The 23223-nt window shown below is 45.4% G+C and overlaps 1 protein-coding gene across 1 annotated transcript in view; it reads right to left on the bottom strand.

The window, feature by feature from the left end:
• Nucleotides 1-23223, bottom strand: part of Smyd3 (SET and MYND domain containing 3) — a 553720-nt gene that overhangs the window by 106278 nt on the left and 424219 nt on the right. Inside the window, exon 8 of the mRNA XM_057770627.1 lies at nucleotides 22112-22222. Coding sequence (XP_057626610.1) covers nucleotides 22112-22222 — 111 coding nt within the window. The remainder of the gene's footprint in view (nucleotides 1-22111; nucleotides 22223-23223) is intronic.

Here is a 23223-nt window from a genome sequence, read left to right as displayed (position 1 = left end):
CATCATGAGTTGTTGAAAGTGCTTATGGTTTTAGATTCTTGTTTGCTTACTTAATTTATAATTGTTCTTCCATGTCCTCTGGCTTCACACAAATTAGTCTATTTACAACAGGCACAAGAAGTGATCAATACACCTCACCATGATGAATGTTGTGCCCTTCAGATGGTCTCTAGCTCAATACACTGTACATGAAGACCGGGCACTAAAACTGTAGATTTAGATGCCAAGCAGCTGCAGCGTGGCAAGGCTCACAGTCATGTGGCTACGGTGCTACATGCCTCATTTCCAAATCTCACACATGGTGACCAGGAGACAAGCTCTGGAACCAGAAGAGTTCAGGGATGGGGGCCTTCACTGCCTGGGACTTGGAGTGAAGGCTTATTGGGAAAAACTATGAAAGCAGCAGCCAGGAGCACAAAGGCAGAGATGGTGGCTGGTCCACAGGCAACATCAGGAGAAAGCAAAGGGCTCAGGAGGAGAGCAAACTGTTTGGTGTCCCTGCCCATTGTGTCTTGGTGTCCGGGAGGGACAGTATTGTCATCTTTGCCCCCTGACCCTGAGTATTTGCTCCTGACAAGTTCCAGAAGAAGGAACAGTTAAAAGCTCCTTGCCCCTTAACCTGGAGAGCAACTTCAGAATAAGGCACAGGTCTGGAAGCACCAGGCAGGGTCAGCAGCTCATGCGGAGAGGAGGGAAGAAGGCAAGGGTTAGAGACAGCATGAAAAGGTACCATGGAGACAGTAACAGGGTGAATTTGAACTTGGAAGAGAAGAAGACATGAGAAGAGTTTAAGTACAATCAGTTTGTTTGTTTGTTTTAATTTATGTGAAATACGGTGATAGATGGAGAAACTAAAGGCACGGGGACCAGTTAGGCTGATGGCACAGAACCCTGGAAAGAAAGGAAGAGAGCAATCTGAGAGCACAGGAAGGTGCTAACTTGGGAGCAAGCTGCCTGTGGAGAGCAGGAAAGGGGTGGCTCTAGGACAGCTGCCCAGCACCTGGCTTCAGTGATCACTGCATGGTCACTCTGGATCACTGTAGACAGAGGTAGAACTGTCCCGGGTTGGGGGGGGGGGGATGCCGTGTGAATATGGATCCAGAAGGCAAGACAGATCATATATGGGGAATCTGAAGATACCAGAGCAGAGGAGACCAATCAACTGAGGAAAATATCAACGTTTAAGGGACAATGGGGAGGAGTGGAGGAAGGGTATTCCCCTAGGAGGAATTGTGGGGTGGCGAAGTCGAATGCAGCAGAGTAGTCAGTGGGGAGACTCTGAGAGGAATCCGAGGCTCAGTCATGGCATCAGCAGCCAATAGCTTCAGTGGGGGATGATGGGAAGGCGGGAGAGAACCAGGACTCCCCAGACTGAAGAGGAAGTGGGGGCTGCAAGCCAAAAGTCAGCTGGAAAAAAGAAAATGTTTGTTATCTTGTGAGAAAGTTGTGATCATGGTTAAGCCACCAAGTAGAAGGCAACAGACAGTGAGAGGCAGACCATATGGAGGAATGGGGCAGAGGAGCTGGGCCAAGGAGGGGCACAGGCCAAGAAAGAGGGGGTGAATGAGAAGATGGGAGTAGATCCAGTGGCACCCTGAAATGGCTGGGGTGAAAAGGCGAAGGCTCTTGTGTCCGACGAACCTTATTATTGGTCTACCGACATCACTAGAGCAAGGGCTTAGGAAGTAGAACAGGAAAGTGGACCTGGGAGGCAATGGAGGAGGACAAGGGGCCAAGTGAGGACATACAGGACAACTTGGCAAGGCAGGAGCCCAGCAGAAGAAAGGGTTGGAGCAGCCATGGTGTCCAACAGCTGCACCCGGGGCTTTTCGTCAGGAGTCCTGGCATCGCAGGGGCCGGAGCAGCGGGAACATACTGCTGATGTCATCCACGAGATTCACGTGGAGCACAGGAAGGCAGCGAGGAGAAGCCAATGGCGGCAGAAGAGCAGAGCTGAGGCCATGAGTGGAAGTGAGCATGAGGCTGGTCGGAAGGGACAAAGCCAAACAGGGAGAGTTGAGACTTTTCACAGAAGCAAATGGCCTTCCTCTTCTGCAGCCATGACTGGCTTTACAAAGCCAGTCCGTGACTGCTTGCCGACCTGCTAACCTTGGGAAGAATGGGAGTGGAGCTCTTGGGCCTCCCTGACCAATAACTCATAAGGAAGTGCTTCACGCCCGGTACTGAGCTTTTCATTGAATAACCTACATCACCTGGGGAAAGCACTGTCCATCCACACAGGTACCTCAGTTCAAACTCCTAAAAGATGTTTCATTGGGAACTGCATACCTATCTCTCTACTTGGACTTCTATGTTTGTTTAGTAAGAAAGAAGCTACGAATTTGCTATTAAGGCCACTGTAAAGTTTATAAAATTGCCATTGGCTCTGCTCATCTGTAGCCTGTGCAAACACACTGGTTCACCACTTACAGGAAAAAAAAAACTTGTAATGCTAATAGAAACCAGCCCCAAGCTGCTTCCTGGTAGGAATGGGACTAGAGGACCCAATTCTCTGGTTCCTGGAAGGACTCGACCAGGGCCATAAGCTCACAGGAAGTACACACGTGAGTGAGCAAGGCAATTCCAGAGTGGACACAGTGGATAACAGAAAGACCTTGATGTCTCTAAGATGAACAATCCTAAAACAACAGTGAGTTAGCCTACGGAGAAACACTGTCTGCTGGCTTTGTAGATTGAGAAAGTACTGGGTGCTAAAGGTTTAAGTGAGGTAGGGATGGGGGAGCAAAGACAGTAAGGAGTGGCTGGACTAAAACTTAGACTGCAGAAAAACACCTATGGAAACCCACTACTTAGAAAACTATCAGAAATGAGATTTCCTTTAGGAGTTTGAACTGAGGTCCCTGTGTGGATGGACAATGCTTCCCCCAGATGATATGGGCTATTCAAGGGAAAGCTCAGTCTGGGCATGGGGCACTTCCCTATGAGCTGGGTCATAAAGTCCCTCTGACAACACAGACTATTGTCAGAGCTCTTGGCTGGTCACCATTTGAGAGCACGACCCTACTACTTCAAGACAAAACACATTTTGGCTGCAGAGCATAGAGAAATCAAACTGGAATTGTCTTGGAAACCCTCTCCATATGAGCTAGCTTTCCAAGGACAGAAGGTGCTACCCAGGCGGCTGGGGGGAAAGCGTTCAGTGGACTTTCCCAACGGTAGACCCGGTATATTATAATACCAACCATCCAGACGAGATGTGTCTGATGGTGCAATAGCGGTACGACTTATGGGGGTGACCAACTGCTTTCTAACGGGATTTGAGACCTGTTCCACAGGAGGGAGTTCACGCACTATACTGTAAACCTGAGCAAAAGTTCATGACTCATGAAGTCCTAGGCCTTAAGAACAAACTACTTTTTTGGTTTGTTGGTGTTAAACTGTAGTCTAAATATTTATGTTTATACCTGTGTATTAGTGCTGCTCTCAACCTTGGTCAAGGAAGCTTCATTTTGTACTGAGCAGCAGTCAGGACAGAAGTGCTGAAAACTGGTGACTATGGACGCTCAGCCCTAACTGGGACATCTAAATCAGAGCCCACCCGAGATCCAGAGACTACTGCGGAAGAAGAGATGGAGGGAGTAAGAGCCAGAGGAGGGGAAGCCGGGCTCTGGAATGCTGTCTTCTGGGCATGGCATGGCCGCGACACTCATGAACTCATGGCGTTTATGTTCCTTACAGAACCCACAGAAGATGACCAAACCAGTCAACATTCCAAAGAGGATGGGGAGGGGCTCCTGAGGCCCCTCCCCTAGCTGAGGAGCTACTGGCAACTGATACCTGCTGGAGGAAAGAGGGCCATTTTCTTCTGGGCCTCTGGGTGGTTATCCATTTTGGGGATGGTCCCATCCCTATGTGTATGCAGGTAGTCCTTATGGGAACTAATGTGTTGAAGAGGAAGAAGAGGAGGAAGAAAAAGAGGAAGAGGAGGAAGAGGAGGAGGAGAGAGTGATATGCTGTGGGATGAAGGAAGGGAGGGGAGGGCTGAGTGGAAATGATCAAACACACTGCACACCCACATGGGATCGCTAACGACCAAACAAAGAAGAAAGATACAATAGACTCACAGCCTGCATCTGGGAAAACACCAGCACCATGGAAAGCTATTGGATTTAGTTTTTCTTTCTCCTAAGAGAAACTGTTCTCAAACAGATAAAACAAACAAATGAACAAGCAATAAAGCAATAGAATACTTATTTTTTTTAAAAAAAAATTGACAGCATTAATTCTAAATGAACCACAGTCTGGGATCTCAAAGGGGCTTTGTGAATATGGTCATGAAATGACCACAACTCATCTCAAAGAACAGAGAGGAAGTGACAGCAGCAGACAAAGTTAGCAAGTGGTATCCGTCGAAAGAGAGCTTTGTGGCTTATACCTTACTATCTACCATTGACCGATACTTCATCAAAACGTGAATAAAGTATTGTTCCTTAGAAAACAGCACCAGCAAGGTCTGCTCTCTATGTCAAATATCTTGAATAAATATTCCTGAGACACAATCATCTGATTTCACCAAGGACGGGACAGAGTTTTTCATGATATTCTGTAAGACAATGATGACAGAAGCATATATTTCTGCTTGGTTGGACCATCTCTTACATTTCAGGACTGACAGATGTCAACATTGAATCAATCCTTGGCAGGAACCATTTTCCATAATCTATAGAAGAGGCCAAGTTTCAAAGAGCTGGCTAGCTGCAGATCAAATAAATGATAACAGTAACTTGACAGCGTTTATTGAGATTTATTGTGTTAATTATTATAAAAGCTTTATCTCTCTTAATCATCTCAGTAATGTTAAAAACAAGTTCACTCCCTAATTTACAGAAAAAAAAGTCTGTAGCTAAAACAGGAAGCACCTAAAGCTCAAGTAGCTACAGAAAGGTGGAGATGGATTTAGGTTCCAGATATATGATTCAAAAGCCTGGGTGCACTTTGCCATGCTACAGGGTGCCCAGGGTTTGCCTACTTGATGGTAGAAGGGATAAGGCCTATTTACTCATTCTTTGCAGTTGCATGGGAACAGAACAGGAGCCTGATGGAATCAGATGAGGCAGCTTTCGGTTCATCAGAGTAATTACCTTTCACTATCACAGAAGCCTAACAGTAGAATGGTCTGCCCAAAGACACCGTGCTGAGACCTCCTCCATCAAAGGTCATTCTTAGGGAGGCTGACACTTGCTCGAATGGGATGCTGAGGAGGACTCTTGACATCAGTGGGTGGACCTCTCCAAGTCCCCTCCCACCCTAGGTTTATGAACATTCATAAACTATCTCTCTTTTACTTTGTGTCTTAGTTGGAGTTTCTATTGCTATGAAGAAACACCATGACCACAGCAACTCTTATAGAGGAAAACATTTAATTGGAGTGGCTTGCTCACAGTTTCAGAGGTTTAGTTCATTGTCATCATGGCAGGGAGCATGGTGGCGTGCAGGCAGACATGGTGCTGGAGAAGTAGGTGAGAGTCCTGTATCTTGCAGGCAACAGGAGATGGTCTCTGACACTGGGAGTAGCTTGAGCATAGGAGACCTCAAAGCCCACTCCCGTGGAGACACACCCACCCCAACAAAGCCACACCTCCTAGTAGTGCCACTCCCTTTGGAGGCCATTTTCTTTTAGATTATCACACTTTGTTAGGTTTTGTTAACTATAAAACTGCACAAATCTCAGGTGGGCATGACAGCACAGTCGCAAAACCAGGGCAAGTCTGAGGCCAACCTGAGCGAATGGGAGTCCATCCGTCTCAAAACTCAAAACACCAAAACAAAGAAGACAATCAACAAAACTACATAAATCTTCATTGGATAATATTTATGGTCTTCTATAGTCTAGAAAACTCACATATCTGTGCACACCACTGACCCGAGTCTGCTTCTACAGCTTGATTTCTGAGAAGATGTGCACCTCTGGGAAGCATAACACCATGACATGAACTGCTTGGAGGGAGGACTCTATTAAAAAGAGACTGGGAAAAATGCTCTGTCTTCCCAGCAGGTGACTTATACGTGAGGGCGTAAGTATGGGTAAGTGGGATAGGCCATGTTCAGTTATTCCACTGAAGGATGAAGGATAAGAATGTCCCTTCTTGACCAGCCACCATCTAAACTATCATCAAATTGTTCTATGCACTAAGTCATCATGAAGAATCTAGTAACAGAGGCTTGGAGCACAGAGCTTACCTCAGAGCTAGTCTAGTGACAGTATTTATGCACTGATTCTTGGGTGGAATCCAGTTTTTATTAAATAGCATGCTGGACATCAAGGGCACACCAGAGAACCAGATTGGTGAGGTCATTCTGACATCCTCAACAAGAAAACAGGTAGGCATCAAAGACAAGAGAATAAAAACGAAACCTAAAGGAATGGTTTAGGGGCAAGTAGTTCTTATGGTGAGCTCGGGGGGTGAGGCTAAAGCTGAGGGTTACAGCGTGGTAAAGAGCCAGGCAGACACAAGACTTCAGGAAGGCTGCTTTAGGCCCTGCGAGCCAAGAGTAAAGTGCTGGGGGCAGGCAAAAATCTGGCGTGTTACAGCCACGAGCCTGGGCTGAGCCTGAAAATGCACAGAAGTTACTCTACATATGACCTGCAGCCCTTCGGAGGCGGGGGCCTCTCGCTGGTGCATGGGAACTGCGAAGAAGCCCTTCACAGAAGACAGTCTATGTTTCCATGCCAAACACGAGTACAGAGGGCTTAGTTGAAGCCGGCTTTTATAAAATAGCAGCTTTATGGAGTCTAAGCAAGAGAGGATGGTGCTGGAGAAAACGCTCAAGAAATCACAGCTTTTACTGGAGTAGGGAGAGGATACCAAGAAACAAAGATGGCCTACGGCCTGCCATCAGTCAGGGCCGCTTCACCTAATGTTTTCCTAGCGTTGGTACAGGAAACACTAGCTTCCAGGACTCGCAATAATCAAGCCTGCTGCCCTCACGCAGCTGCTGCTAAGCCTTTTCCAGGTCTTCAACAACCGAGTCACATGCTAGACAATCTCCACCCCTCAGTCATCAGCCTTTCCTTCTACACGAACAGTGGGCCAGTCCATCCATGGCTTGGCACGAGGACAATAAACCAGGGCCGAGTAGAGAACTTGGAGGGATGACTACAAACCTACCTTTAATGACAGTGGTGACAGGGTAGATTTGGGGTACACGTGTTGAGATAAAAAAAAAGCACAAAATTTAAGAAACTTCCAGTGAGTCTCTAAGTCAACCATCTAATGACTGAAAAATAAATATATAAATGAATCGATAAATGCCTGAATGCACCCCTGGGTCCCAGTACTCATTCAGTCACCCATTTGGTCTGCAGTAGAGTAAGGGGATTAATTACTTTCCCATGACAACTATGTATTTTGTGAGATACCACACTGAACCAGTAAATAACGATCTATCTTCTGTTGACATAAAGCGCTTGAATTAATAAAAAAAAAATCTCATGGTACAGCCTACTTAATTGAAAGGCTGGATGGCAGCAGCGAAGATCGTTGGGATGAGCTCATGGCAGCATTGATAGCTCAGTCAATAAAGGGTCTTCCACAGGCAGGCTGCTACAGAGCCCACCAGACTGTCTAGAGAGGGTGGGTGGTGCTCCCCACTCCTCAAGGTGGAGGGGTTGAGACTGCTATAGAAATTGAAAGTGATACCCAGAAACTGCCTTAAATGGACAATATTAGTGACTTTCTCCCATTAACCTGTCCACTCAGTGTTCACGGTCTGCAGAGAGAAGGCATGTATGCAATCCCTGAGCTTTGCCAGTCTTATTAAAAGCCCTTCTGCCATTCGTTGGACATACTCTTGATCACTAGTTATCAAACCAGAGGCATTGTGGCAAGTTTCATTTTCTAAGCTGCAGATTGGATTTCGCTGGTGGGTGGAAATCTGAGGTAACGTGTAAAGTTGGTCCTGGTACTGCCATGGCGTGGTCATTGCAATCAGCTTGACAACAGTGTCTTGCTGCAGCCCTGTACCCACCCCAAAAGTAAATCTGAAATCCCAGGTACTCAAATCATTTGTGTTACTTTTTACTTATTAGTACACACATTTTTTTTTCTCCATTCCATTGGTTCTATTCCTCTTGAGAAACCTGACTAACACCGTTGGGTACCAGAGAATGGGCTCTTGCTGTGACAGACCTGACTATGTTGCTTTGGGGGCACTCGTGGAAGTATCTGTAACTTTGGCTGACAAAGCCACTGAGTGCTCAGAGTTTAATGGGCTGCTCTGTAGGAGCTTGGGAGTCGCATGCTGAAAGCTACCCCGCAGGCAGCATTCCTTCACTGCCTGTTTCAGTTCCTGCCTCTGGCTTCCTGCCTCTAGCTGGTTCCTGTCCCGACTGCCCTCGGTGATGGACCTGTGAGATGAAATAAACCCTTTTCATTCCAAGCTGCTGTTGGTCATAGTGTTTATCGCAGCAACAGAAAGCAAGGGATGTGGGCCTGACTCAGTAAGAATGTAAGCTCAGCCCTGCAGCCGTGATCCTCCTTGCTAACCACAGCTTGCTTTGAATGGGGCGTTGGGTGAAAGGCTCTTTTTGTAGGTCTTTAAGAACAATAGTAGGAATTTCAGAAAGTTCTTGCTGACTATGTGCCATAAAAAGGGACAGATAACGGTGAAAATTTCCCATACCCAGAACAGGTGATCTAAACAAGGAAAAAGTGATTTTGTACAATAATTTTTGGTATAATGGCTTCCTTCCTCCCTCCCTCCCTCCCTCCCTCCCTCCCTCCCTCCCTCCCTCCCTCCCTCCCTCCCTTCCTTTTCTTTGTAGTTCCAAAACATCTCACTTCTCCCAGGGTTTATCCAGCAAGATGGACAAATTGTGAAACTTGGTAACAGGGAAACTTTTTTTTTTTTTTTTTTTTTTTTTTTGGTTTTTCGAGACAGGGTTTCTCTGTAGCTTTGGAGCCTGTCCTGGAACTCCCTTTGTAGACCAGGCTGGCCTCGAACTCACAGAGATCCGCCTGCCTCTGCCTCCCGAGTGCTGGGATTAAAGGCGTGCGCCACCACCGCCCGGCCAGGGAAACTTTTGAGGAATTCAGGGGCCAAACGGAGGGGAAAGGCTTTTCTTACAAAACGTCCACAGAAGTGGCAGCCTATCCTAAAAACAAAGTCCAGGAGGCAAAGAGCAATCCATCTGCTTGCAGCTTGAGCCTATGTCCACAGCTCAGGGAGACTTGAAGCTGAGATGGGGCCCTGGGTAAGACTCCTGGTGAGGTGGGACAGTGCCATTTCTGTGGTTCGTCCTCACTTCACTTCCGGTGGGGCTTCTCTGACGACAGCAGGTTTCTCTGAGCCTTGACAACTTAGAAGATGGCCGTACACATCTACAGGATAAGGCTCGTGGAGAATGCTACGCTGGATCTTTTTGTGGAGCTTGGAGATGACATGAAATCAGGCAGGTTCGTACTCATTATTTGTACAATGATTTTAATTGACCTTCCTAAATGAGGCCACTTTGAAAAGAAGATGATATTCAGTCAGAGGATGTGAAATTTGGCCAATTCTCATCCTCTGTAGCAGTTGTTACACACTGGAGCCCTCTACTGTGTTGAACGCAGCCTAATTGTTTAGAAATAATTAATGTGCTTTTGTTTCAGTTGTAGGAAGCACACTTTATTAATTAGCTGCATTTTATGTGCTCCAGATTAAAGGGCACAATAAATTAAGAAATTAGCATTAAGAAGGCGTTGAGGGAATGCCTATATTAACTAAATTCTGAGAAAAACAAAATGCCACCAAGTTAAGGGTGAGGGTTTTTATTGCACGGAGGAGTTCAATGACAAGTTTGGGGACAATGGTTTAGGGGTCTTTAGCCACAGCTTTCCAGTTCTAACAATACAGACAAGAAAGCATGCTCACTGGCTGAAGTAATTACAGACCCCTAATTTACATTTTAAACAAGAGACAGAGAAAAGCATCAATTTTAATTATTAGAATCCTCAGGATCTGAGCATGCACTGACAACGAAGGTGCAAAGAAAACAGAAAACAGGCTGGCACAGGCCACGGAGGCCGAATGGTCTCTTAACCAAAGGGGTACAGCCGCTTGGATACCTGTCTCAACAGCCAGCCCTCAGTGTGATGGGTGAGCGTCCTAACCTGTACAGAAGTCCCCAGAAGCAGCCTGGAAGCAGGTGAGCATTTGAAGCCTACCATTTTCCAAATTCCTGGCTGGTGATCAGACTCAACCTACAGGGCGCTCTCTAAGGAGAGCTGCTATCATGAATATGCAGGCAGAGGTCTCCAAAGCCCTTCGGAAGCAGTGCTGTGAGAACCCTTCTTGTCCGATTTCTTCTTTCCCCTTTCACCTTTGACTCCACACCCCAGTGCAGCACCCTGCTTGACTGGGAGTTCTGTGGATCATCAGGGTGGCTGGACTAGCTGAACCTGCTTGCCCGGCCACTCCGTTACACACGGCACTCCTCGTTTCTTCTCTCTCTACAGTAAAGGTCCTGAACTAGACGCCTCCTGGCTCCTGCAGCAGCTCCCATGGGACTGACCCGGATGCAAGTTATCCTGTCTCCTCTGCTTATGAACCGAAGAGAACAGCGTGCTCTACGCCTGGGCTCTGCAGTGTGCAGCACAAGCCTCTTCCGACCATCATGTCAGCAGATTTGGGGAGAAGATGGAGAATGGGCTGCGGATGCTGTATTTGCCATATGGGTGGTGCCTCAGAGCTCCTGTTCAGGCAGGGGTCTGGGAAGAAGGAACACATGCCTGGTAACATATCCTGACTCAGACAGCGGCACCATGGGTCCTCCTGGGAGCCAGTGAACGCTACCTTCCTCAGCTCCATCCTCCAAAAGACGCAAGGTCTTCACAGAAGCCGCTTATGTCTAGGTAAACAGGGAGTCCCAAGCAGTTAGGAAATTCACTCTCTTGCCGTGGCCCATATTCCAACAGAGAGACAGTGGAAGACAGTGGACAGTGTGGATACTTAAAAGAATTGACAAACACGGCAGACCAAAAGGGTCAGAGTACAAGTTTGTTGTCGAGCTCAGTACATAGGTAAGAGAAGAAATATACTATTTAAATTAAATGAAAGTAATTTTGAATCACTGCATTTTTTACAAAGAGTAAGATGATAAAAGGATTAGAATATACACCTTCCCACCTCTGAGATCAAAGACATCCTTCTCACTGGCACCAGAGTGGCCACCTACAGGTTTTAGAGCCCTCTGCTGCCCATGGCTGCTGTAGAGTAAGCTGCCTGCTCACTGCTGCTATAGAGTAAGCGAGTGGCCTACTTTCTGATGACCCAGATGCTACAGTTATTGTGGGGTGTGTGTGTGTGTGTGTGTGTATTATGTGTGTGTGTATTTCTTCGGGAGCTGTGGAGACAATTCAGTGAGTAAAGCGCTTGCTGTGAGAATGTGAGAGCCTCAGGTGAGATGCCCAGAACCCACGTGAAAACAAACGAAGCAGAGAATGACTGTGACCTCAGCCCTCATCTGGGCAGGGGCCAAACAGACACAGGACCATTCCCAGGAGCTCAAAGGCCAGCTCACGTAAGGTAGACATTCAGTCCTCTGGCCTTCACACACGGGCCACGGCACACAGACGCCTATACTCAAACATCTGCACAGACACAGACACTCTGAAAAAAAAAGAAGGAAACACAGTTTGTTTCAGGCTTAGGACTACCAGAATGTGGGCTCTCCATCTTCCTGAACTATAACAAATAAGGAATAAAAATCAGGGAGGTTTGTCCCGTGAGGCCTTACGACTTCCATTTTATTCTGAACAGAAGACTCCAAGCACGGCCAAACCCAGCAAGGGAAACAGTTTTCACTTTTTTTTTTTGTATTTTACAACAGGGTCTCACGTGGCCCAAGGCTCAACATGTAGCGAGGTTGGCCTTGAACTTCACGTTTCTGCTTCCACCTCCTGATGGTGTGATCACGGGGGTGCTAAAGAAAGCAAGCCTCACACAGAAACCCCAAAAGAAGCATAGGTCTCAGATGGAGGAGAACGTGAGAAAGGTCAAAGTATGACCTTGTCCCTTTCAGAGCCACCAGTACACCTGCATGCCACCCTCCCCGAGTGGGAGCTGTGCCAGGAACTGTAGGGGACCCGGTGGAGTTGGGAGTGGTGGAAGGTGGTGATGTGTCATCAGAGTTTTGACCACGGCCAGTTTTAGCTTGTTTCTCAGGAGTAAAATCTGTGCAGAAAGGGAAGATACCAAGAAGAGGATGGATGAAGAGTACCAAGTACCCTAATGCGGGAACCACTGGCATTACAATGCCGGCAAATGGAAAGGAAGAAGACATTCCTAATGGCGGAAGCAGGAAGACTTTAAAAGCTGCCCAGAAGCCTAGGAGGGCAATTCAGATTCTGATTAGCAAATAACGGGAACTGGGGATGCTGTAGTTCTTGGAACTTTCAAATGGATCATTCTAGAAGGATAATGACCGCCACTACTGAGCATCTTCCATCTCCCAAGCCACACAAACATTATCTAATTGAAAGCAAAACAGCTTGGCCAAGCATCGATAAGTCTCCTATTACAAAAGATAAGGGGCACTAAGAGATGAAAGAGTGCCAATGCCAAGTGTCTGGAATGCAGCAGGGCCCAGCGCCATCAGCCCTAGCACGTGTCTTCTTTCCCCACCACTTCACTTCCAGCTACCCACTCGGCCTCCAACTTCTACCCTGTCTAACTCTGCATTCTTTTCCGTGTTACTCTAGGGCTTCAGAAAGAGATACTGTGAGTCTGGCTGAGGTGACTTGGCGGGTAAAGGCACTTGCCACAGAAGCCTGAGGGCCTGAGCTCTCAAACCACGCTAAGGCCAGAGGAGCCAATCAGCTCCTAAAAGATGTCTTCTGACCCCCACATGCAAGCCATGGAATGCATGTCTCCACACATCCTACACATGCAATAAATATAATTTTAAGATAAGTAAAAGTAAATAATACTCTGACTCAATAAACATTACTAGAACAGCAAGAAAGATACCCATATGCAAAAAATGAAACCTTGTACCACATAAATGACATAAGTATAAAGCCCCCAAATATAAATTGTGAATTGAAAACACAGGGAAAAAGTCTTTGTTTTCTTGGATCAGGCAAAGACTTGTTAAATAATACATGCAAGCCTCATCTACACAAGGGAAACACTGACAGGGAGACTACATCCAAATCCAAACGTCACTCCTTAAAGACTATCAACAGGCTGAAAAGACAAGGCACAGACGGAGGAAAATAGGTTATGTGATGTGTATTTGGTAAAAGATTTGGTATTCAGAATAAAAGACTCTCACAGTTCATCAAGAAAACATCTGATTTTTTTAAAACAGGCATAAGATTTGAACAATCATGTCTTCAAATGAGATAAGCACATGAAACACACTCATAGGTCTAAGTATGATATATTTGAAGTTACAAACATTAGCTATTAATGATTACAAATTAAATACAAATTCAGACTACAGTGCAGTTTGTCATACATCTGATAAGATAACTGGAAATAAAGACAAGGGGGAAAACCTTGGCAAATCAAAGAAACCTTAGTTAGGGTTTCTATTGCGGTGAAGAGACACCGTGACCACAGCAACCCTTATAAAGGAAAAACATTTAATTGGGATAGCTTACATTTTCAGAGGTTCGGTCCATTATCATCATGACAAGGAGCATGGCGGTGTGCAGGTAGATGTGATGCTGACTACATCATGATATGTAGGCAACAGGAAGTTATCTCACAGCCTCACAGAGAAGACCTCAATGCCCATTCCCAAGTGACACACTTCCTCCAACCAGGGCACAACTACTTCAACAAAGCCACACCTCCTAATAGTGCCACTCCCTTTCCGAGGACCACAAGTGCTAAAAAGAATGAGTCACAACTTGGAATTCGCAGTCACAGTTGGTGGGAATTCAAACTGCTGCTGTCACTCAGGAAAACAACCCAGCAAAATCAGGTTATATATATTTGCCATATGACTCAGCAATCCCAATCCTAAATATTTATCTGCACAAGATGAAAATTTACAGTCACCCTTGGAGATTGGGTGGAAACATAAGTTGTAATAACCACTATGAAAAGTGTTATGGAGTCTCTCAAAAACTAAAGTAGAATTACTTTATGACCTACAGATCCTACTCTTAGTTATACCTCTATGGGAACGAGATCAGTGCACAACAGTGATACAATTCTATCCCAAGTTCACTGCAGCACTATTCTCAAGAGCTGAGAATGAAATCAACAAGTGCCTATCAGCTACTGAATGCATAAAGACTGAGCTACACATGCATACACAGATGTATGCACATGTATGTGTGCATGCACATATGCAACAAAATACCAGGAAGCCATTAAAAATAAGAGCTCCTGTCACTGCTGCGAACATGGGTGGGGCTGGAAATCAGTGCAGTAAGGAATAGAAGCCAGTTGAGTGCTGCATGAGCTCATGAACATGAGGAATCTAAAAATGTTGATTTCTCAGATGCTGAAAATAGAGAGGTGGGAATACAGCTCAGTGGTATAGCCCCTTCCTAGACAGGTGTTAAGAGGTCCAAGTTCAAGTCCTAGGGCTGAAAAAAAGAAGGCTGAGAGTGGAATGATGGCAACCAGGGACAACAGGGAAGGTGGTATAGGAGGTCCTTCTATGTGTTGTTTGTATTGGTTAATGAATAAAGAACTGCTTTGAGCCTATGGCAAAGGCAGAACAGAACTAGGTGGGGAAAACTAAGCTGAATGCTGGGAGGAAGAAGGGCAGAGTCAGGGAAATGCCATGGAGCAACCACCAGAGTCAGACATGCCAAAACTTTGCTAGTAAGCCACTGTCATGTGGCGATACACAGATTAATAGAAATGGGTTAAATTAATATGTAAGAGTCAGCCAATAAGAAGTGAGAACTAATGGGCCAAGCAGTGATTTAACTAATACAATTTTCTGTGTGATTATTTCGGGTCTAAGCTAGCTAGGTGGCTGGGAAGAACAAGGGTAACAACAGGAAGAGGGCCATGATGAGGGGCTGACAGTGGGTATCAGGTTATAGTTAGGTCAGGACTGGAAGATCTGGTAGGGTGACTATAGGCAGGAAATGGCTTCTGTATATCTCAAAAGTAGAGAAGAAAGGATTCTAAATGTTTTGCTATAAAATATTGATAACTCTCATAGTTATTTTATATCAACTAGACAGGAATATAGACACACTAGAGAGGAGAAATCTCAAGTGAATTGCCTCCATCAGAACAGCCTGTGGGTCTGTGTCTCTGTGGGGCATTTTCCTAATTGCTGATTGACAAAGGAAGACCCAGTCTTCTCTGGGTTCTGTAATTGGAGGCATCTCTTCTGCCTGCCAGTTGCCAAATAACCACTCTGAGGCTTAATATCAATTATAAATTGTTTGGCCTATTAGCTCAGGCTTTCAGGCTTATTATTAACTAGCTCTTATGACTTAATTTAACCCATTTTTATTATTGTATATTTTACCACAAGGCTTGTGGCTTGTTATCTCACATTTTGCTTCCCCAGTGGCTCCTGGCATCTCTCTGACTCCGCCTTCTTTTTCCCTGTATCTTTGCTTGAGCCTGACTCTATTCTGTCTGCCTATTGGCCAAATTAGTTTCTTTATTAATCTATGTTAATAAAACATATTCACAGCATACAGAAGGGCATCCCACATCAGGGTACCATCCGCAGGCATGTGGGCCAAGTAAGCCGAGCAAGGGGCGAGGTGGGCAAGCCAGTAAGCAGTGTTCCTCCATGGTCTCTGCCTTCAGTTCCTGCCTCGGGTTCCTGCCCTGACTTCACTTGCTGATGGAGTGTGACCTGGGAGTTGTGAGATAAAATAAAACCCCTCTTTCCCATGCTGGTTTCGGCTAGTGTTTCATCAACAATGGAAAGCAAATTGGAACACTGAGGAGATAAATACAGTTAACTGAATTACACAGAGCATGTGTGCATTAAAATGCCGCATGGTATCCAGCTGGGAATCAAGCATAAAATTAGCAATGGAGCCAAATGAGGGACTTTTGAGGTATATAGTGGAACTCTACCCTTAAATGGTGGTGGTACCAATTTCATGCATTTGTCAGAACTGAAAGAATGAATGGCACAGTAAAAGGAGGATTTTACTAAACACAAACTACATTCAATTAAAAAATACATGGATGGTCTATCTCTTACACATCTACAGGAACAGCACAGTAGACTGGCTATACTCTAGAGAGTCCCATCACCTCATCTCCTGAATGGAAATATAGTAGTCACAGTTTACACAAGCTGTGGAAATTAGACGAGATGTGGCGTGTAATGAAGACAGTCAAATACCTCAAAGGTAGTAGGTGTTACTGAAACTTCAGCAGCTGTTCTAATTCGTCATGTTCTCTGGAAAAGAGGTTCTTCATAATGTTTCTCACATACAGCTTTGGGCAGTGAACTGGCCTAACTAAATACAACGATTGGTTCATAGAAAACTTATTTTCTGTATCACACTAGCTGTGGTTGCTGAATTCTCGGTTGGGGGCTTCATGTTAAGGTATGGTCCACGGGAGTTCTTGTCAAGTGTGGTCCAGAGAAGCCAGAGGCTGGACATAATTGGAGTACACTGAAAGCCAGAAGATATTTGCAGAAACTGGAAAGGTTACTTGTGTCACTGTGGATTGTGGGGAGACCCTCTTCTTAAACGCAAGGTGGACTCTGGGGCTCAGCTGAACTGGGAAAAGACACCTACGGGTCCACTTAGAGAAAGCAACATTGCAGCATCAAGCACTGCGGGGTAGAGGCAGCATATTCCACAATAAACACAAAGGTCACACTAATGACTTCCCAGGCAAGGAGCATGGGGTCTGCTTAGATGTCACCCACTCCTTCACAGCAGCCCAGCAGAGAGGAGTCTGGGTTACAAAGTCAAGAACCCCTTTCCTTGTTTCAACGTGAACAACAGCCATGCCTGTATCCACTCCAGAAGCCCATCCCTCTGCTCATTTAAAGCAAGAGGAGACCGGCAAGATGGGTCAGTGGTTAAAGGAGTGTGTTGTCAAGACTGAGGACCCGAGTTCGATCCCCTGAGCCCACGCAGTGGAATAAGAAAACTGACTTCCTCTGGATCTCCACATGCGTGTCCTCTCAAATAAATAAATAAAAATGTAATTTAAAAGTCAAAGAAGCAAGAGGTAGGCTTTTCAATTCCCAAAGAACTCATCCAATAGAAAGACGCACACATGTGTACACATGCACACGTGTACACACGCACATGCACACTCCTCTCTTCTCCTACATCTCTCAAATCTTCCTGAAGATAACATACCTTGCCTATGATGAAAACCTTAGAAACAGGAAACACATTCTGCTTGCATTGTTAAAACTTGAAAAGTAAAACAATTCGGAACTGCTTGGCCTCACCATCCTGTCATGAGGCAGTTCTGCTCATAATTAATGTAGCAAAATAGGGGAAGGTGGCAGGGAAAAAAATCTTGGTTTCCTAATGACTTTTAAGTAACTGCTCACATGTCAAGTGGACTCGGGTTACCAGAATAACATTCTTGGGCAGAAATGCATGCTTCCCCCCGAATACAGCTTTTTCAACTAATGTTGCTTTCTCTCCTGAACAGGCATGGATTCATTCTGCTGCTCGGTGAGGAGGCACAGCCATTGACACCCAGAACATTCAGGAAGAGAGGCTGGCCATCCCACACGACACCAGCACACCCTCGGCACAACACGGGGTGAGGGGAACGGGGTGCAAACTGCTGAAGGGGCAAACGCCGGGGCCAGCCAGAGGGCCCTAATGTTATCAACTGCACAACTACCCTTTGATGTTTCAAAACACACCCAATTATCACTTAGTAAATGTTAAAAGTGCAAGACCTTAGCTGTAAGAACAGAGCTAAGGAAGGACGGCCTGGGCATTTGCAGCAATGGTTCTGCTCTAGGAAGATAAAAACGGACACAGCATTAGACAGATACATCTCAGATCACGGCATTGCTTCTCCTGGTTTCTTTAAGGTATATTTTAAACTATGTCAGTCAGTTACATTGAGAAATATTATAAAAATCAGGTACTTCGGTGGCCATGGAGAGTGACAAGAATTCTGTCTCAGTGTGAGGATGACTGTGTCTTGGCTGAGGGACATGTGTATGCACAACCCTCCGGCTTCTGTGAATTCTGAAACTGCCGTTAGCTTTGTGTACTTGGAGGTTCAGAGTGAATCTGTGATTTATCTAGGCCATTATGAAAGAGAGCATTGGGTATGTGTTCTGGGGACTGGCCTGTCTTATCTTTCTCCTTGTCTCATTTATCTCTCAAATAAATATAAAAATGAATGGCTGTTGCATGACACATGCAGAAATCCACATATATGTGTGAGTGTGTGCCTGTGTGCACATACACATGTACATGAACATAACTTCAGAGTCCTTTGGGTGGAGGAAGGTACAATTAGATAGAAGAAGTTGGTATCTGAAAAGAAAGAAATGAAGTACATCTCTGAGTCTTGGGGCCAAGTCACTGGAGAACACCAAATCTGAGCTATGAGCTGGAACTTTATCCTGAGCACTAACCCTGAACAAAGTCAGGATGAGGAAACAGGGTGTATGAAAAACCACAATCTAGAATAGTGCATGGTGTGGATGAGAAGAAAGAGCCAGGAGAACAGTCAGGGGGTTCTCCATAACCTGGTATGAAATAAGAGCTTTCAGCAGACTGGTAGACATGCGGCATATTTTTATTTTCATAAATTATATACTGGCATGTTTGTAGTGTGTGTGTGGTGCATGTGTGTGGTGTTTGTGGTATGTGGTGTGTGTGTACGTGGTATGCATATGGTGTGTATGTGTGTGATGTATCTATGTGGTGTGTGATGTATGTGTTGTGATATATATGTGTAGAGTGGTGTGTGTGTGTGTGTGTATGTGTGTGTGTGTGTAGTATGTGTGTACCTGTGTGGTATCTAGGACTGAAGCACAACTAATTTCGACCATCCTGAGATTCTGAATCTATAACTTTTGTGAAATACAATAAGAAGTGAATTTTTCTGTGGATATTTTCCCTCTCAGGTAAATTAACACTATGGAGAGTTGAGAAGGAGCATGGGTGTCACTGCGCAGAGCAAAATTCTGTATAAAGGTAAACATTTAATTGTGGTTGCCCAATTACAGTTCTTAGGTTCAGTCCATTATCATCATGGTGGAACAAGGTGGCATTCAGGCAGACATGGTGCTGGAGAAGATGTCCTACAGCTTGGCTTGTGGGCAACAGGAAGTGAACTAAGATACTGGGTGTGGCTTGAGCATACATGAGACCTCAAAGCCCATGCCCACAGTGACATACTTTTTCCAACAAGGCCATACCCACTCCAACAAAGCCACACCCAGTCTTTTTTTTCTTTTAAACTACCATACACAGTAAATACATTGTGTTCTTACATACATACACAATGACAAAATCACCTAGTGACAAGTACCTCAGAATGTATCTAACTGAAGTGACATGTGACAATCACACACACACACACACACACACACACACACACACACACACATGCACACCACAGTTAAGAGGATGAAAATTGTCTGAATGGGCAGGTATTGCACACCCAAAGTCATTCACACTTCTCCAAGGGTGAAAAGCTGGAATATAATATGTTCCAGCCTCTTTCACCGCTACAAGTGGCCATGGGACACAGTTTGACAGTGAAGTGTAAGTCCACATCTCTACGAGAGGCTACCTTGCTTCTTGGCCTGTATAGTCCCATCTTGAATTTGTACACACCAAATAGGTGCTGGGGACAGCAGTCATCTTGGGAACATGAGGACAAAAGCCACATGACAGGAAGTGTTGTAGATGAAGAAATGACTTGGGAACTATCTAAGTTACTGTTCCATTTCTGCGGTGAAACACCATGACCAAGGCAATTGGTAAAAGGAAGCATTTAATTGGGAGTATCAGAGGATTAGGGCAGGAACATCGTGGTGGTGAGGATGGTGGCAAGCAGGCAGGCAGGCATGGCGCTGGAGAAGCAGATGAGCTCATATCTGAGGTGCAAGCAGCAGACAGAGAGCAAGACATTGGGCCCAGTGTGGGCTTTGGAAACATCAAAGCCCACCTAGTGTGACACAGCTCCTCCAAAAGGCCACACCTACTCTAACAAGACATCACCTTTTACTCCTTCCCAAACAGTTCCACTCAGTGAACGTCAAATATTCAAATATATGACTCTATTGAGGCCATTCTCATTAAAACCACCACAAGAACTCAGTCTTAGGTGCAAGCCTAAAACCACAGAGACTCAAGAAAGCTGAGGCAGGAAGACAGGTTTTGGTAACTTTGTGAGACCCTGTGTCACAATAAAAATTACAATGAACAAATTAATAAACATTAAAAATGTAGCTGAGCATTTGTGCAGCATGTACAAGGTTCTAAGGTTCTAAGGTTCAATGTCCCAAACCATGAAAAGAAAAAAAAAAAAAAAACAGATTTATGGCTTGTGGGTTTATGGTAAGATCAGTGAGTAACTGCCTTGTATTATTTCTCCAGAACCACTTCTAACAGACCACACCTATCAAAAACAGTTTTATTTATCTTTATTTGTGGCCAGATGTTTCCTAACCACTATAGTTACAATAAAGCAAACATGAACACATTGATCTTAAATGAAGCACTTCATTCATTCATTCATGCATTCATTCAAGAATTCTTTTCTTTTGGAAACAGTTTGAAATTGTATTTATTTACTGTGTGCAGATAGGTACCCATGTGCCACAGAAGGCATGCAAAGGCAGAGGACAGCTTGTGTGCTCTCTCCTTTCACCATGTGGGTCTTGAAGATAAAACTCAAATTGTGTCAGGCCTAGCAGCAGGCCTCCTTACCCACTGAGTCATCTGGCTGGCCCTATTCAGGAAGATTTCTAAGAGGAACTACCGCCTTCGCATTGCCAGCTAAGGACTGTGGGGAAACCAGCATGGACCCACCCAGAGCCTAGTCAGCTAGAGGAGGGAGTGTCCGAGGGGGTTCACGGGACTGCCAGCATGAGGGTGCTAACGTAGACTGGATCTTGGCGCTATCTATGCAGCAGATGCAATCTTTCTTACTTCTTTCTTCTGTCTTTTCTTTGAGTTAGGGACTCACTGTGTAGCCCTGGCTGACTTGGAACTCACTCTACTCTGTAGACCAGGTTGGCCTTGAACTCACAGAGATCCACTTGCCTCTGCCTCCTGAGCTCTGGGATTAGAGGTGCGCACCACCACTCCCAGTTCTTAGTCCCTTTTAATGCAAACCCAGTTGTACTGCTGATTCCGGTACTCGAATGAGTTTATGGTCTTTTTTCAGAAAGTAAGAGCATTTACCCCTCTCTCGCTGACACTGGTGACAGCAACCACAGGTGGCCCCGGCACAGTGCAAGGAAAACTTGGTTGAATCAACGAAGCTGAATGGGTGACCTGGTACTGTCACTGTTTTCTTTATGACATCCCAGAGGCATAGCTCTGAACCTGCCTGAGTTCGGCTTCCCAATTTATTTGTAAGAATTGACATTAAATGAGATAATGATCGTAAAATACATCTGACAATGCAAACACCCTGGAGAAGTAAGATTATATCAGATAACCTGATTGCGTGCAAACCAGAGAAAATAGGTTCAAAATGAGGACAGTATATGAGTAATTGGAGAGCAGTTTATTATCTTTATGGCATTTATTTTGGCTCTTCTTCCTTCCTCGGAGAGTGAGAGTTTTGAGATAAGTGCGCCTCATCTGATAAAGTGCGGCAGAAGAGCCCCATGGAACGGATTCAAAAGAACTAAAGACAAAATATTCCTTGGTATGTTTATTGCTCAGCAATAACTGTTATCAATCACAGCATAATTCAGCCTCTCACTGTGTGCTCTCACAGCCCTCTGGCCTTTCATTTCCTCTTAATTATATATTTAATGCCACGCGGGTAGCATCTCCATTCCCACGATACGCTAAGTCCCAGAGATCTTAAGTCTCACCTTGGCAGGAGACAAAGGTCCCAGGAAATAGAGTGCGGCTTGCGCTCTCTTCTACCTCCTAGTGCTCTTTGGAGCAGTGTGACCAGAAGCAGAGGTCCCCGAAAGATCTCTCAGACACCACCATGGAAAGTTTCAATCTGCTTTCACGCCACATACCTTGTCCTGGGTTTGGCATCGGATACAGTCGCACTCAAAGCAGTACTGGTCCCTCAGCTGCTTCCGGCGTTCCTCGCTGGTCATGAGCATGTCCAGGTAGCAGATGGTGAGCTGTGGGAACAGAGAGGAAAAGGCTCACGTGGCTGCCGGGCTCATTTTCTTCTTCAGTTATTATCGCTGTCAATTCTTAGAGTAAGACATCGACAAGGCGCAGGAGGGAAGGTACCACGGACAGGCTCTTCCCCAAGGTACTGTAATGTGCCTTCTTCGTGTCTGGCTCAGGGTAAGCACGCAGACATTACATGTTTAGTCTAAAGGACTTGGCTTATAACCTTGACACAGTTTTGTATGTTTGCTTTTTCTTTCCCCTTCCATTAAATAGTAAAACATCAGGAGTTATTCCATGTTTGGGATCACTAAGGTTTGGCCGTAAATTCAATGTATGACCACTGATAATCAGGGAAACCAAATTCACGCTAGCAAACAAATGAGCGGCAGATGATGCAGCCAGATTGGCTTTAAATACTGGCTGGCTGGATCACTGTTTCCTGGAACTTGGGACTACCTATATTTGACAGTTTTGAAATAAGGAGATATTTTGTCACTTGTTGCTTAGTGAACTGACATTTCCACTTGACTGAATCCCTAGCACATAGAAATTAAATCCACAATAGAACACACATACATGCATGCACACATGCACACACACACACACACACACACACACGCGCATATACCCGCTCCCCGTAGAGCCCCCTAGTTGGAGAAGGGCAGACAGTAGCTCCTATTTCGTGCTGTCCAGACTGAACTCTTAGTGTCTCCCTTGACTTTACCAAAACCACCAGGATGTTCTGTTAGCTCCACTTATTAAAAGTAAATCCAGAACCAACCATTTATAATCATTCCCAATGTTGCATCGAGCCCTGGCCCACCACCATCTCGGGATGGTTCTCCACTTCCCCCCACTAGAAGGACTCTGCCGGCATGCTACCATCTAGCTGGCACAGAAATTGAAGTCAGACAGGCTTTCTTCTGTTTCAAACACTGCAACAGCGCCCCCTTTTGTCCAAGGAGGGCCAAGACCTCACAGTGCCACCTAAGGTGCATCCCTG

This window comes from Chionomys nivalis, chromosome 5, assembly GCF_950005125.1.
Source record: "Chionomys nivalis chromosome 5, mChiNiv1.1, whole genome shotgun sequence".
Classification (NCBI taxonomy): Eukaryota; Metazoa; Chordata; class Mammalia; order Rodentia; family Cricetidae; genus Chionomys; species Chionomys nivalis.
This window is presented reverse-complemented; position numbering and strand designations above follow the sequence as displayed.